The sequence below is a fragment of the Punica granatum genome, chromosome 2, assembly GCF_007655135.1.
Source record: "Punica granatum isolate Tunisia-2019 chromosome 2, ASM765513v2, whole genome shotgun sequence".
Classification (NCBI taxonomy): Eukaryota; Viridiplantae; Streptophyta; class Magnoliopsida; order Myrtales; family Lythraceae; genus Punica; species Punica granatum.
Window position 1 is genome coordinate 2,669,441 of NC_045128.1, and position 14,521 is coordinate 2,683,961.

Here is a 14,521-nt window from a genome sequence, read left to right on the forward strand (position 1 = left end):
AGTTTAATGACATTGTGCCATGCCTGTCCCACCAAAATACAATCATAATGCAGGAAAAATGCGTCCAACTAATGGTCATTGTCAATCCACTTGAATAATTAGTGTGGAATTTGTGAATATTTATCGGATAATTCTTGATTTATTTGAGTATTTTATTAAATTCCGATATGTTATACGATCTCTTGTCTCTTAGGTTCGAAGTATCCATGCAGCAAAAAATTTTGCCATGTCCCAAATAAAGAAAAGATTTGCTGTTATCATTGGAAACTAATTTAGTGATTTCTCTTTTTTAATAAAGGGAAGATAACAAAACTAAGTAAAAAATCAATCAGATAAAACTATTATGGGAAAAATACAAAAATTCATTGTGGTTTGAGTTTTGGACAAATTGGACTATGTGATTTTTCGACGGACAATTAACACTATATGATTTATTTCACGAGATATAATAAACCTCATTGTTAGTTTTTTCATCATTTTTGATTTTTTTTTGCTATTATTATCCTTAAGCTTTCAACATTTTTTCATACTAAAATTCTGAAAAAAAGGAAGGGGCTGGGGGGCCTAGACATCGACCTCGTGCCCACCACCGAAGTCGCCTAAACCCACAGAGGATGCTGGCGACCGTGGAGGTGGGGTCGCGATCGCAGATTAGCAGCCCCTGCCCCCGAATTCACCGGAATATCGAGTTTGAGATCCTAATATATTCCGGAGCCGGGGCTACCAATCGATGACCTCGACCCCACCCTCGAGGTTTTCGGAGTCCTCTGTAGTTTTCGGTGACCTCGGTGGTGGGGTCGAGGTCGCTGATCGGCTGTCCAAGTCATTCCTCTTATTTTTCGAATTTTAGGATCAAATTGTAAAATATTAAAAGTTTGAGGGTAATAATGGTAAAAAAAGTTCAAGGACCAAAAGTGATGAAAAAACTAACGGTAAGGTCCATTATATGTCACAAAATAAATTACATGGTGTTAATTGTCCCTAAAAAAATTACATTGTTCAAATTGCCCCAAACGAAAAAATCACAAGAGGAATTTTTTGTTTTTTTTCAATTATTATGAGTGTGTTTGATTTTAGAGTTGAATTTTGATTTTAATTTGATTGTAATGATTGCGTTGTTGAATTTTGAAAAAAGTATGATAAAATAATGAATAATTGAGAAAATTTAATATTAAAAATTAAATTGAATATAATCGAAAATTATTAAAAATAGAAAGGTCAAAATAAATTGGCAGAAACTGGGCCGGCGTGATCAACAATGTCCATAAACAGCATTCAATCAAGCTGGGCCCCACAGCTGGCAACTCCTGTGGGTCATGACGTGGCGTGGGTCTTGTCTACGAAAGATCTTCGATCCGGTACACGTTGGGCCACCGGGATCAACGTGTTTCCACCAATGAGAATCAGTGGGGCCCGCGCTTGACTTTTCCACGCAGCACAAATTCTTTGACACCTCACCCTATCAATTTTCACATTTATTTTTTATATTTCTTCTTGTTTTCACATCGGTCCCTGAATTTTGATGATTTTCTGATTCCATCCCGCGCTACATTTGTTTGACCAGAAAAATTCTACCAGAAAGGCCCTCTATTCCCTCATATTTTCCCTCTATCCGCACTTTGCACCGTTTTCTTTCATGGCTACCATAAAAGGTGTTCTTCGGCTCATCTAATCCGATTGAGGGTCCCCATCATCAAACTACTCTGTCAAACTTGGCCATCAATGAGATGATCTCAAAGATTCAACAACCTTTTCGGAAGAACGATTTTTACATATTGTCATATTTGTATCTTTCGAGAAAATTTTAAATGATCTTTCGCAATAAAAATAGGGAAATTATTTCATTATTTTATATAAAATTCATGGCCCAATGTCCAAGAGCTAACGAACTCATTCATCCGTCCGTGGCAATTGCATTAGTGATTTCTCACACCACTCAACGAGTTAAAATAGTGTAGAATTCGTTACATTAATTGTAATAGTTTTGGAAGACTAATTCCGTTCTCGTAAAGCATTTTCGAATGTCAAAATAAGACAACCTAAGCATGCACGACAATGACATGTGCTCTACCGTCGCATCATTTTCTACCAAACAAGTATTTTTCTTTCTTTCCTTCTTTCACCCTTCGCCAGTGACAGATAAGCAGAAAGATCCAAGAAGTTTGGGGACCGAAAGTGAAAATACGCGGCAAACGAAGCGGACGGGTCTGAATTGCCAAAGAGCCCACCAACTTTTCATCCTTGTCGGCGCGTGGCTCTTCCTCTCCTTCTTCCTCGTGGCGAATACGGCAGGCAGCTGCTGCTGGTAAGTGGTAGGAATCAATGGTGGAGTCTCTCAAGGGAGGAAGAGGGTTGGTGGACTTCAAGACCCCGCATCCTTTTCTTTACCGGCACATTAGAAAACACCCCAAAAATTGGTTTTATTATTATTATTATTATTATTAAGCTTGTTTCTTCCTCCGTTTCTCGTCTGAAATCTGCTGCAATAAAAGCAGCCTTGTCAAAGAACCCTTCGGCAGGATATTTTATTGCCGTGTCTGCGCTCACGTAAGTGCTGTCGTTTCTCATCTCGCAGTCGGGTTGATATCTTCTGCCGAGTTCTCCCCTGAAATTCTGTGCTTTCTGTTTCTGCGAATTGGTTTTCCGTGCAGCATCAGTTTCTTGAGTTCGAGTTCTTACCTGGGATCTATCCGTGTACCGATTACCCATGTAGATTTTCTGCTCCTGTCCGGTTTTCCCTGTCTTCTCATAAATATTCTTGGTGGGCTTATTAGTCCCGAGCTCAGCTGCTGTTTCTTTCTTGTGCTTATTTGCTGCTTTATGTGAGTTTGTGAAATGTGAAAGTTGCATGCTTTGTCTGAGAGTGGTATTGCTTTCTGTGAATCTGTGAAAGGTGCATGCTTTGTCAAAGATTCCTCTGTTTTCTCTGCATTTCCTCAGTTTCAGGGGGCAATTCTAATCAAGCCTGATGAATGAATTGGTGCAGATCATAAGTTAGATAGAAGAAGATGGGATCAGGTGAGTGGTCCATACAGAAAAGATCCGACAGTTTTAGGAATGAGGAGCTCGACAGTTTTCCCGAGACGGGGTGCCTCTCAGTTATAGTTCTGGGGGCCTCTGGTGACCTGGCCAAGAAGAAGACTTTCCCTGCTCTCTTCAACCTCTACCGGCAGGTCTGTTGGTCTAATTTCCCCACTTATCGGCAAGCCAAATTCCAGTTTTACTTCATAATGAATATTCTTTTGATTTTCGCACGCCTTTTCATTTATTAATCTTGCATGCGATCATCTGATCAACTGTGCAATTGGGATTCCGGAGTAGTTGGACAAGTTTGAATGGGGGATTGGGTTTGTGTTAGTTAATAATTCAGGTGGATGAAAGTGAGAATTTCAATCAGAGTTTTGTCGCTGCATGCAATGGCTTGATCGAATTCTAGAAAGAGTGTCTGGGCTTGGGATGACTCTAATTTATCATTTCATTTGCTAAGAAGTGAATGAGTTCATAGGGGCAAAATAGTGAACAAAAGTTTCAAAATTTATCACGCATAATGAGGTAGAAGTTTTATAGGGAATGTGAAGATCTATATGGGCTTTGGGCAGTGTCCTGACTCTGTAAATTGGAGCCGTGTTTGTGCAGGGATTCCTCCCACCAGACGAAGTTCACATTTTTGGCTATGCTAGGACTAAAATAACGGATGATGAGCTGAGAAATCGCCTTCATGGGTGAGAGAACTTGTGTTCCTCTCTGTTAATTGCTTTGATATATTCTACATTCCTTTCTACGAATGCAGGAGGTCTGGTGTTTGCAATGGCGTAAAAGACCTTATTTAATTTGTCAGTAGTCCTATATGTGCTCAATTTCTTCACGACCTATTGTCCCAGTTTCTGTCGGACAAGCAACTAGATGGAAGTGATTACTGATTAGCATATGACCGATATCTGTAGGTACCTAATCAACGAGAAGAGTGCTTCACCTCAGCAATCAGAAGATCTGTCAAAGTTCTTGCAACTGGTTTGTTCTGCCTTAGTTTCTACGTCTTTAGTCCCCCTCTTTTGCTACTCAACTTGCTCTATGTCTCATAACATGCTATTGGTTTGGAATCATACTTACAAAAGAAGTATATGCCTTACAGATCAAGTATGTGAGTGGTTCTTATGATACTGAAGAGGGTTTCCAGCGGTTGGATAAAGAGATCTCACAGCATGAGATCTCAAAGAACACCAGTGAGGGCACATCCCGCAGATTGTTCTACCTTGCACTCCCTCCATCCGTATATCCCTCTGTCTGCAGGATGATCAGAAAATGCTGCATGAATAGATGTAACTTTCAAGCCGAGTACTTTCACTTTTTATTTGATTCTTGAATTTTCTTTTCCCTCTAGTTTGAGGACGTTTTGATCTTTGCTGACTTCACATTATTTGTATTTGGTGTTCTCAGCTGATCTTGGAGGATGGACACGAATTGTTGTTGAGAAACCTTTTGGGAAAGATTTGCAATCTGCTGAGAATCTCAGTGCTCAGATAGGAGAGTTGTTTGATGAGCCCCAAATCTATCGTATTGATCATTATCTGGGAAAGGAGTTGGTGCAAAATATGGTAAATATGAGGGTTACTGAATTATCAGTTGTTTTTCCTGCTATACTTTATGTGTCTAAACTGACTTTTATCCTCGTCCAAATTGCAGTTGGTGCTTCGTTTTGCAAACCGTTTCTTCTTGCCCCTGTGGAATCGTGACAACATTGATAATGTCCAGGTTAGAGCTTCTTTCGGAATAGGGCTTTGATGCTAATACTTATATCTAACAGCTTACAAACTAGGATTTCCAAATAACTTATATTCTGTTCTATTTTTTCTCCAACAGATAGTTTTTAGGGAGGACTTCGGAACTGAGGGTCGTGGTGGATATTTCGATGAATACGGGTAATGCTAGATTTAAGATGAATGGCAACATTCTTCTGTCAATTCCTGTTGTTTGATGTTGTAGGATTCTTCCTTACAGCGTCCCGTAAAACCTATTAATTCTTGCTATTTCTTTTTGTAGGATTATTCGGGACATTATCCAAAATCATCTGTTGCAGGTAATTTTTACTCTTGATGGTGTCCGTTTTGTTCCTGCACTTTATCAACTACGTGTCTCTGTCCTCGAGCTGTAAGCTGCCAATAGTTATATGCCTCACGTCTTGCATCTGATTTGAATGAGTGCAGGTCCTCTGCCTAGTTGCTATGGAAAAGCCCGTTTCCCTCAAACCCGAGCACATAAGAGATGAGAAAGTGAAGGTATTATTTTAATGCCATTGCATGGAAGTAGAATTATTCTGTCGATAAAAAAATTTAAGGAACATAGAAATTTGTAGAACCAAAGGTTTTAAGTTTGCATTAAGGTGTTTTTCTGTTTTGCTGAAATAGGTTCTCCAATCGGTACTTCCAATTAAAGATGAGGAGGTTGTTCTCGGACAGTACGAAGGCTACAGGGATGACCCCACTGTTCCCGACCAATCGAACACCCCGACTTTCGCAACTATGGTTCTCCGCATACACAATGAAAGATGGGAAGGTCTGCGTGCGCTGTTCTCTCTTTCTTCTGAATGGATGTCGGTGCAATTCCATTATATATGGTTTTTACTGGTTGGACTTGACTTTTCTGTTATCTCGGAATAGGTGTCCCTTTCATAATGAAGGCCGGGAAAGCATTAAACTCGAGGAAAGCTGAGATACGTGTCCAATTCAAGGATGTTCCTGGCGATATATTCAAATGTATGCACTGAACCTGGATCAGCATTTTTATCATTTTGCTTGGTCAATTGCTTCCAATAACATTGTACAAGTTAATAATGTAATATTCCATGTTTCATAATAGCACATTTGCTGTCCCACGTTGGTTTTAACTTAAACTCATAATGTCATATTTTAGGCAAAAGGCAGGGGAGAAATGAATTTGTGATTCGTCTTCAACCTTCGGAAGCCATCTATATGAAGCTCACGGTATGTGGGTATACTGTTTCGGGTTATTATTCATAGCTCGTTTTTGTTTCTGAGTGTGACGGGATCCATACTAAGATTATTCTCAAGTTTATATATGTTTTGCCTCGGAAGAACTCAGGTTATTTGAACTTTGTTTGGTTTGTTTACCTCCCTTTGCAGGTGAAGCAGCCAGGACTGGAGATGTCAACCATACAAAGTGAACTTGACTTGTCATATAGACAACGCTATCAAGGGGTCACCATTCCCGAGGCTTATGAACGCTTGATCCTTGACACGTATGATCCCTTACCCTCATACTCTTATCTATCAACGGCAGTAATGTCAGTGAATGTGGTTATATTATGAATGACTTCTCATATAGGCACTAGAACAATGTTCGTGCCCATCCCTTTCTTCCTGTGGTTTTGTTAATGCAAATACGGATGATGGATTTCGGCTATTGCAGAATAAGGGGCGACCAGCAACATTTTGTCCGCAGAGATGAATTAAAGGTAAGAAATCATGCCTGAAAGTAACACAGGTGGCATTGTACCGACATTGTTGAAACAGATGGATCTTCAGAAAAAGATGAAGTACGAAAACGATACTCTGACCCTTCGCTGATCACAACATTGCGGGTTTTGTTGTCGAATTATTTCAGGCAGCTTGGGAGATCTTCACACCTCTTCTTCACAGGATTGATAACGGTGAGATGAAGCCAATCCCTTACAAACCGGGAAGCAGGGGGCCGGCTGAGGCAGACGAGTTGCTATCGAATGCTGGGTACGTTCAGACACATGGCTACATATGGATCCCACCTACCTTGTAAGGCAAGGCGCACAGAAATGATGTCTCAAGAATAATCCCACGCTGTAGAGCTCGGGTTTCTTTTTGTTTAGGCCGTCTGTCTGAGACATTAGACAGACATTTAATGCGAGAGTTGCGTCCTTGTATAATTGCTAAGATCCATCTGCAGCGTCCTTCCCCTCGTGTGAGTTTTAAGAAGGGGGAGAGGAGATTGTGTTTGTATGGACAGTTTATGACATAAATAAATGCAATAACGAGGCATTGCTGCAACTTCTGTGTTCGATAAGCAACTTCCGGTCTACAGAAATGTGTTGTGCATTCACGGGTTTGCATGAACTTATGAATAATAGTTTCTGCCCATCGATATTTAGTATAGTTTTAATGATTACGAGGTCCAATGTTTATCAGACTTTGGTCATGAGTACGTACCATCAGTTGCTATGCATGGCAATGCAAGATCACCGATAATTCTAAAACACTGTTCAGGCATGACAAACACAGCAATGTATGGTTACCGGAGAACGAAGACAGTCGGCAATTTACATTCCAGCAATGTGAACTATCATGGTAACCGATAATTTTAAAACTTGTTCAGCCATAACGAACATAGTATGGTTACCGGCATACGAAAAGTCGGTAATTTATGTTGCATTTGGTTTCATAATAGAATTTTAAAATCAGATTTTGATTTTGAAAAATAGTGGTATAAATGGGGCCCATCCTTTAACTTTGACTTTGTATGAATTATGTTGTTTTGTTATGAAAAAAAGTGGTATAAATGGGACCTACTCTTTGACTTTGTACGAGTTACTTTGTTTTGTAGTGGGTAAAATTAAAATTAGAATTGTAACTCTAAAATAATACCCACAAACCAAACAAGGTCTTACATTCCGGCAATGAACCGAGAAAGTGCGAAAGCGTCAGGCTTCTTGGGCCCATAATTTACTTGGGCCGGACACGCCGCCTTAAGCCGCTGCCGCAAAAGGGCCCCAAACGGCCCTTTAAAAGGCGCGGCGGCCTCTCCAATAAAATGGATTGTTCTCCGCTTCCCTCACCGTCGTCAGAAGTTGAAGTTGAACTCTAGTCACCGCCGTGAGTTTGCAGCGCCGTCGACCATGGAGAACGGCGAAGTCCCTGAGAACGCCAACGACAGTACGGCATCTCTCTCCCCCTCTCTTTCTCTATCTCTGTAGGAGGCAGTTGTTCTGTGATTGTTGTTGACTATGGAGATTTGCCGATGGTCCAGATTGCCCGGGAACTCGTTCGGAGACGGCCGGAAAAGCGGAGTCATGTCAAGGATGCCCTAACCAAGAGGCCTGCGCCACCGCCCCCAAAGGCCCCGACCCAGGTCCCCTCTCTACTCCCTTTTGTGTTAGCTTTAACTTTCCTGATATGAAAGGAGGGGATGTTTAACGATGGTGCGTGATGTGCCCAAAATCTGTAGCTTTAGCCATCCTCTGAGCAATTTTCAGCTTAGGAATCGTAACTGAAATCGGAGCTGTGATGTTCTGATGCAAAGAGACGGGGATTGTGCTGGAATTTCCATTTCAAGATCTGTTATTTATTCGAAACACGATGATCGGTATAGCGGTTAACTCGGTGAAACAGTCGGAAAACACCGGCTTAGTCGTTCAAATGGTTAGGTCACGAGGCGGCAGTGGGGTATTTATATGGTGTTAGCTCCATCTCTGTGATGTCGATCTTGGGATGATAGTTGGAAAACCAACAAGCACTGAGTTGTGGGGTTTTAAGCTTAGGGTGACTTTGTTACAGTCAGCAGTTTCTAAAAGTTTCGAGTCAGGCCCTCTTTATGTCGGTTTTGAGGTTTATCGAGTGCAGAGCCTATTTTGAGGTTTATCAAGTGCAGAGCCTATTCAGCTCAGTCTTCTTCATGAATTGCAGTACCCTCTGCTTTTAGTTCCCTGCATGAACTAGCCAGAAAGAGAAGTTCCTCTTTGGTTCTATGATTTACTTGATGAGAAAACAAACTTTGCAGAACATGATAGGCTCTTTAGCTTTGAAGCTTGTAACTCAGTTGCTTGAATCAATCTGGAACTGGTTCAACCACCAGCGTTCAGGATTTCCATTGTTGTTGCCAGTTTTATCGAACAATTAATCCTGGGGTGCTCTCTGCTATTTCTAGCTATTATATATAGGTCATATTCAGAACTTTACACGTATTGTAGTGGTAGGAGAATATGGGTCCTGTTCCCCATTTTCATTTGCCTAACTTATTGGGTAGTTTGGAGTTTTAGATATTTCTGGGGCATGGGGAAGTTTGAGCAGATCGCCTTGTCTTCTCTGGATGCAGGGCTATGGTATACCTCGAGTTTGCTATTTTCCTGTCTGCAAAAAGGGATCCTGGATTTATTATAGACCATCAGTTGTCTTTGGTTGGTTGTCATAGTATTTCAACGAGTACTTGAGAAAAGAGTCATTAATGGTTGCTTCTTGTAATATCTGCTTTACATCATCTTTCGTGGAGCTGCACTCTTTCTTGGGTAGCATAATTGTGACAAATATAAAAGGGAGTTGCCTTATTTTCTATGTATATCTTTGTGCAGATCTTGTTGCAATAGCAGAAAGAATGGCTACCGTGAAGCACAAAATCCTTGTGTTATCAGGTAAAGGTGGGGTTGGGAAGAGCACATTCTCGGCACAGCTCTCTTTTGCCCTAGCCTCCATGGACTTCCAGGTGGGTCTTCTCGATATTGATATTTGTGGTCCCAGCATCCCGAAGATGCTTGGCCTTGAGGGACAGGATATCCACCAGAGCAACCTTGGGTGGTCTCCTGTATATGTGGAATCCAACCTTGGTGTCATGTCTATTGGTTTTATGCTCACAAACCCTGATGATGCCGTCATATGGAGAGGTCCCCGTAAAAATGGGTTAATCAAGCAGTTTCTCAAGGACGTTTACTGGGGAGAGCTCGACTTCTTAGTGGTTGATGCCCCGCCTGGGACCTCAGATGAGCACATCTCGATTGCGCAGTGCCTTCAGGTTAGAGAAGAAATCAACTATGCATTTTTCTTTATTCTTTCTTGTTTTCTTATAAGATTGAGAGAGAGGTCAAGCTGCCCAAGTTTTTATTGATAAAACTGGAAGTTCCCTAAAACATATGGTGGAACGATTGAAAGATATATCTTGATATCGAATGGCGAAGTGAGATTCTGAACTCAAGAGTAATTCCTTTAAATACAGGTATGCGGGATAGATGGGGCGATCATAATCACCACACCTCAGCAGGTTTCCCTTATCGATGTCCGCAAAGAGGTGAGCTTCTGCAAGAAGCTTGGTTTGCCTGTCCTTGGAGTGGTCGAGAACATGAGCGGGCTGTGCCAGCGGATTGCAGACCTCAAGTTTGTGAAAATGACCGAGACCGGAGAAGAGAGAGACATGACCCAGTGGGCCATGGAATATCTGAAAGAAAAGGCACCTGAGTTACTGGGCTTGGTAGCTTCGACTGAAGTTTTCGACAGTAGCAGTGGCGGGGCCTTGAGGATGTGCCAGGAGATGGGGGTCCCCTTCCTAGGGAAGGTGCCATTGGACCCTCAGCTCTGCAAGGCAGCCGAGGAAGGAAGGTCGTGCTTTGAAGACCAGAAGTGTGGCATCAGCGCCCCAGCTCTGAAGAGGATCATCGATAAGTTGTTGGAAAATCCAGGGCTGTCAACATTGGCCATAGATAACGGCGCTTAGCTAACGTAATGGATACATGTTTGCACAGATTGTCATCCTCGTGATCAAGATTTTTCAATGTTCTTGTAGGTCGTCGTAAATTAAGTGTCTATGCTTGTGTAATATTCTGATATCATTCGGCATGGAAATTCCGAAGTTGAAATAAAAGAATGTTACTTCGGCTATTATCTTTGCTTGAATCGAAGATAAAATAAAAAAAAAATTATAATACGATATCTCCTCTCTTCGGATCCCTCTATCCAAATGCAGGATAAAAGGGACACGATGTAATAGCTCTAATGACGGTTACTGTTACGAGATCGAAATTAAGTCATCGAGTTGATGATAAAATGGACTGAAGTTCCAAAGGACATTTTGCATTTGATCCGTTGAGAGGAAGGGCGGTGTTAGCATCACAGTTAGGTGTACGATGGTGACCGGAGATGGACGACCCGATTGCCCCACACCAATGGCTAGTGGTCATAGCCTCGTTGGCCTCGGCAGCCCCAGGACCTATCACTAATGGGGCTCGGCCAGGGAGGCGAGGCCTCCCTGGTTCGAGACCTCCTTCGGATCTCCGGTTGGGAAATCAATAATAAGTTATATTACCATTTCTCGACCGCTGATCTGGTCAATCGCCCAGACGAGCCAACAGCCCAAAATCAACGGTGATTCGGCCACCTACCGGTCCGACCGGCACCCATCAACCGTCCGATTCAACAGCAACAGGTTCTCGACAGTCCAGCGTGTGTATCCACGCGCTCACGCGCCCCGTCCTCGTCGAGTCCGCCACTACCACTTTGTCTGGTCGTGATGTGTCCTTTATATATGAGAAGAACCCTAATCTAATCGTCACTCACGTCTCCACTCCGCTTCGACTCTCCGCTCCGTACCACTCTCTTCTGCACTCATCTGCTTCTCAGGCTCAGCTCAGCTCCGCTCCGGATCCATGGCGAAGATCAAGATCGGCATCAACGGTACTGTCTCTGGATCTCTCGTCTCCTTCTCGATCGGTTGTTGTTGTACGTGTTTCTATTTGTGATGTCATTTCTGTTTCTCTGTCGTGCCAGGGTTCGGAAGGATCGGCCGTCTCGTCGCGAGGGTCGCCCTGCAGAGGGATGACGTCGAGCTCGTCGCCGTCAACGATCCATTCATCACCACCGATTACATGGTAACTTCATTGCTCATGTCCGATGTCCGCCATTTTCATCCTTTTTTTTATTTTTAAATTTGGATCCATGTCCCCGTGGGCTTGATGAATATTCGGTCGTGTTACATAGTCATCTGTCTAGGATTAGCTTGCCTTTCTGATCGACTGCTCAGATGATCATGTGATTATTGCGGATCTAGCTGAACTCTTTGTGGAAGATATATCTATTGAGAGTTCTGTAGATCTGTACTCGTGTAATCGAGTTTTCGCTCGCCTTCTGCAGACCTATATGTTCAAGTATGACAGTGTTCACGGTCAGTGGAAGCACCACGAACTGAAGGTCAAGGACGAAAAGACCCTCCTTTTCGGCGAGAAGCCTGTCGCTGTTTTTGGGATCAGGTAGTTATTGCTGCTTATTATAGTCAAGTCGTACGCACTCATGATTTTCTCCTTGTTTAATTGGATTGTGACATTGAGTCTAAAACTTGTTTTAGGAACCCTGAGGAGATCCCGTGGGCTGAGACAGGAGCTGAATACATTGTCGAGTCCACTGGTGTGTTCACCGATAAGGACAAAGCAGCTGCCCACTTGAAGGTGTCTACTATTGCCTTGTCTTCTCTGCTTTGATTGGACGATACATCTTATGTGATGTGGAGAGTTAATAGATTTCTTGAATTTTAGCTCTTTGTGCTCTTACTTAAGCAGTTTCTACTGCTAGTAACTTTGTTATCAGCTTTCCGGCAAAGAAGAAAACTGCATAAAATTGCCCCTCTTTATTATTGAGGAGTGTTGTTTCTTTTGGATCTAGGGTGGTGCCAAGAAGGTCGTCATTTCTGCCCCGAGTAAGGATGCTCCCATGTTTGTTGTGGGTGTCAATGAGAAGGAATACAAGCCTGACCTTCACATTGTATCCAATGCTAGCTGCACAACCAACTGCCTTGCTCCACTTGCAAAGGTATTTTAGGTTCTTTTTCGGCTCTGTAATGGTTAAGTAATTGCCATTGCCTTGAATTGGACACTGGATACGTGTGGCTCATTCTTTTTGATTGTATAATTTGCTAGGTTATCCATGATAGGTTTGGTATCGTGGAAGGTCTCATGACCACTGTCCACTCCATCACAGGTGAGTGTCTTGTCTGCTAGAGGTTCGATTTGTTTGTTTTCTTTTGGGGGACAATGTTTAGTTGATTAAACTTTTATTTTGCAGCCACACAGAAAACTGTTGATGGACCATCAATGAAGGATTGGAGAGGTGGCAGAGCTGCCTCATTCAACATCATTCCTAGCAGCACAGGAGCTGCCAAGGTTTGTTATATAATCTTTGCACAAAGTAGGTGGAGTTTTATTGCTCACAATGACATCTGTCTGAGATAGCTTATGTGCTATATGTTATTGTGCAGGCTGTTGGGAAAGTATTGCCATCACTCAATGGAAAGTTGACTGGAATGGCTTTCCGCGTCCCCACTGTTGATGTTTCAGTGGTAGATCTTACTGTCAGACTTGAGAAAGGAGCCACTTATGATGAGATCAAAGCTGCCATCAAGTAAGGAAATTGTTCTGAGTAGAGTTTTTGTCTGAAAAGTCAATTCTCCCTGCGTCTATCCATGCGCAGGCTGAAAAAAGAACTGATCAGTACTTTAAATTAATTAATGGGTGCATTCTCTCCATTGCATGTGCTCATCCTCTTACTCTGTGTGGCGTGGCGTAGGGCGGAATCTGAGGGAAAACTGAAGGGAATTCTTGGTTACACCGAGGATGATGTGGTTTCAACTGACTTTGTGGGTGACAACAGGTGATGATTCATTCCACTTAATGACTCTTCAAGGCTTGAAGCCCTTTCTTTTCCCCCATTTGGCCTGCTGTTTGAGTAGCTGATCCTTTTGCTGCAGGTCAAGCATCTTCGATGCCAAGGCTGGAATTGCTTTGAACAAGAACTTTGTTAAGCTTGTCTCTTGGTATGACAACGAATGGGGCTACAGGTAAACATAAATCCTTTTATATGCATATATGCATCTCCAGATATTCCCCATCTCATAACACGAGCAAACATGGACATTCTCTCTATAACAGTAAATTTCTAGGTTGGGTTCATTTCCTACTTTTCTTGTTTGGATTATGCGGTATTGTGCCGGACACACACTGTAATATATGTTTTGTGGTCATATCCTTATGATGTTAGAACAATACCATGAACTGGTTAACAAATCTGTAGCTGTCATGCAAGCTTTCACTGGGCTGCCATTAAATAGTGCTTCATGTTCATGTGTTATGTTGTGTCTACAGTAAGTTTACCAGATTTGAAGATTAGAAGACACTGATAGTGCATGTACCTTGCATGTAAATTACCAGATTTTAACATATTATGCTCTGGCCTGTTCTTTGGTTGCAGCACTCGTGTCATTGACTTGATCTGCCACATGGCCTCTGTCCAGTAAGAGTGCTCTCAGGGTTAGATTACCGTCGATGATGGAAGGGGGAGCACTGTTGCTACCGATTGTTGTTTATGCATAACTAGTGAGAGAGGCAAGCAAACTGCTCATGAAGTAATGGAGGACTGCCTATGATGATGGCATAGAATGATGTTTTGTTTTTGTTTTTTGTTTCTGTTTTGTGACCTAGTTCTATATTTCTCCATCTCGAAAGTCGGCTGGGTGTGTTCTAAGAGTGGTTTTTGGTAATAATTTCGACTCTATGTTGGTCTCGTTCAGCTACTTATATTACCTACCCTCTCAGTGTTTTTTAATATTTTCCCTACTTAAAAAGTCGAGAAACGGGGAATTGGACTAATATCGTGAATCTGTTCCCTTCCAGTACAGGCTCCACTATCCAAACAAAAGATTAATGTTTTCCACCGCCTTATATTTGTAGATTAAACCATGCTTTTTCTTTGGAAAAATGTGTTCCTCGTCGAATGTTTGAAGTGTTCAC

At 42.2% G+C, this 14,521-nt stretch overlaps 3 protein-coding genes across 5 annotated transcripts; all 3 read left to right on the forward strand.

Annotated features, from left to right (window-relative positions):
- Positions 1-2,283: 2,283 nt before the first annotated feature.
- Positions 2,284-7,037, forward strand: LOC116196918 (glucose-6-phosphate 1-dehydrogenase 6, cytoplasmic). 3 transcript variants are annotated; one of them, XM_031526866.1, is made up of 16 exons: positions 2,284-2,305; positions 2,987-3,173; positions 3,637-3,722; positions 3,945-4,011; positions 4,133-4,319; positions 4,438-4,595; positions 4,684-4,752; positions 4,861-4,919; positions 5,041-5,077; positions 5,205-5,276; positions 5,406-5,553; positions 5,658-5,753; positions 5,911-5,981; positions 6,141-6,256; positions 6,427-6,472; positions 6,622-7,037. In XM_031526866.1, exons 2-16 carry the CDS (start codon positions 3,009-3,011, stop codon positions 6,787-6,789), a joined length of 1,545 nt encoding a protein of 514 aa, XP_031382726.1. In that variant the 5' UTR covers positions 2,284-2,305; positions 2,987-3,008; the 3' UTR covers positions 6,790-7,037. The 3 variants fall into 3 exon arrangements, with proteins under 3 accessions (XP_031382726.1, XP_031382724.1, XP_031382725.1); XM_031526864.1 differs by lacking the exon at positions 2,284-2,305 and adding an exon at positions 2,312-2,547; XM_031526865.1 differs by lacking the exon at positions 2,284-2,305 and adding an exon at positions 2,646-2,709.
- A 723-nt stretch (positions 7,038-7,760) lies between these two features.
- Positions 7,761-10,640, forward strand: LOC116197930 (cytosolic Fe-S cluster assembly factor NBP35). Its single transcript, XM_031528210.1, has 4 exons — positions 7,761-7,919; positions 8,014-8,115; positions 9,332-9,768; positions 9,970-10,640. The coding sequence occupies exons 1-4, from the start codon at positions 7,883-7,885 to the stop codon at positions 10,462-10,464; spliced, it is 1,071 nt and encodes a 356-aa protein (XP_031384070.1). The 5' UTR covers positions 7,761-7,882; the 3' UTR covers positions 10,465-10,640.
- A 620-nt stretch (positions 10,641-11,260) lies between these two features.
- LOC116197931 (glyceraldehyde-3-phosphate dehydrogenase, cytosolic) lies at positions 11,261-14,338 on the forward strand. Its single transcript, XM_031528212.1, has 11 exons — positions 11,261-11,420; positions 11,514-11,614; positions 11,877-11,992; positions 12,088-12,187; positions 12,402-12,548; positions 12,656-12,716; positions 12,801-12,898; positions 12,994-13,136; positions 13,302-13,385; positions 13,483-13,572; positions 13,983-14,338. Exons 1-11 carry the CDS (start codon positions 11,393-11,395, stop codon positions 14,026-14,028), a joined length of 1,014 nt encoding a protein of 337 aa, XP_031384072.1. The 5' UTR covers positions 11,261-11,392; the 3' UTR covers positions 14,029-14,338.
- Positions 14,339-14,521: the final 183 nt, after the last annotated feature.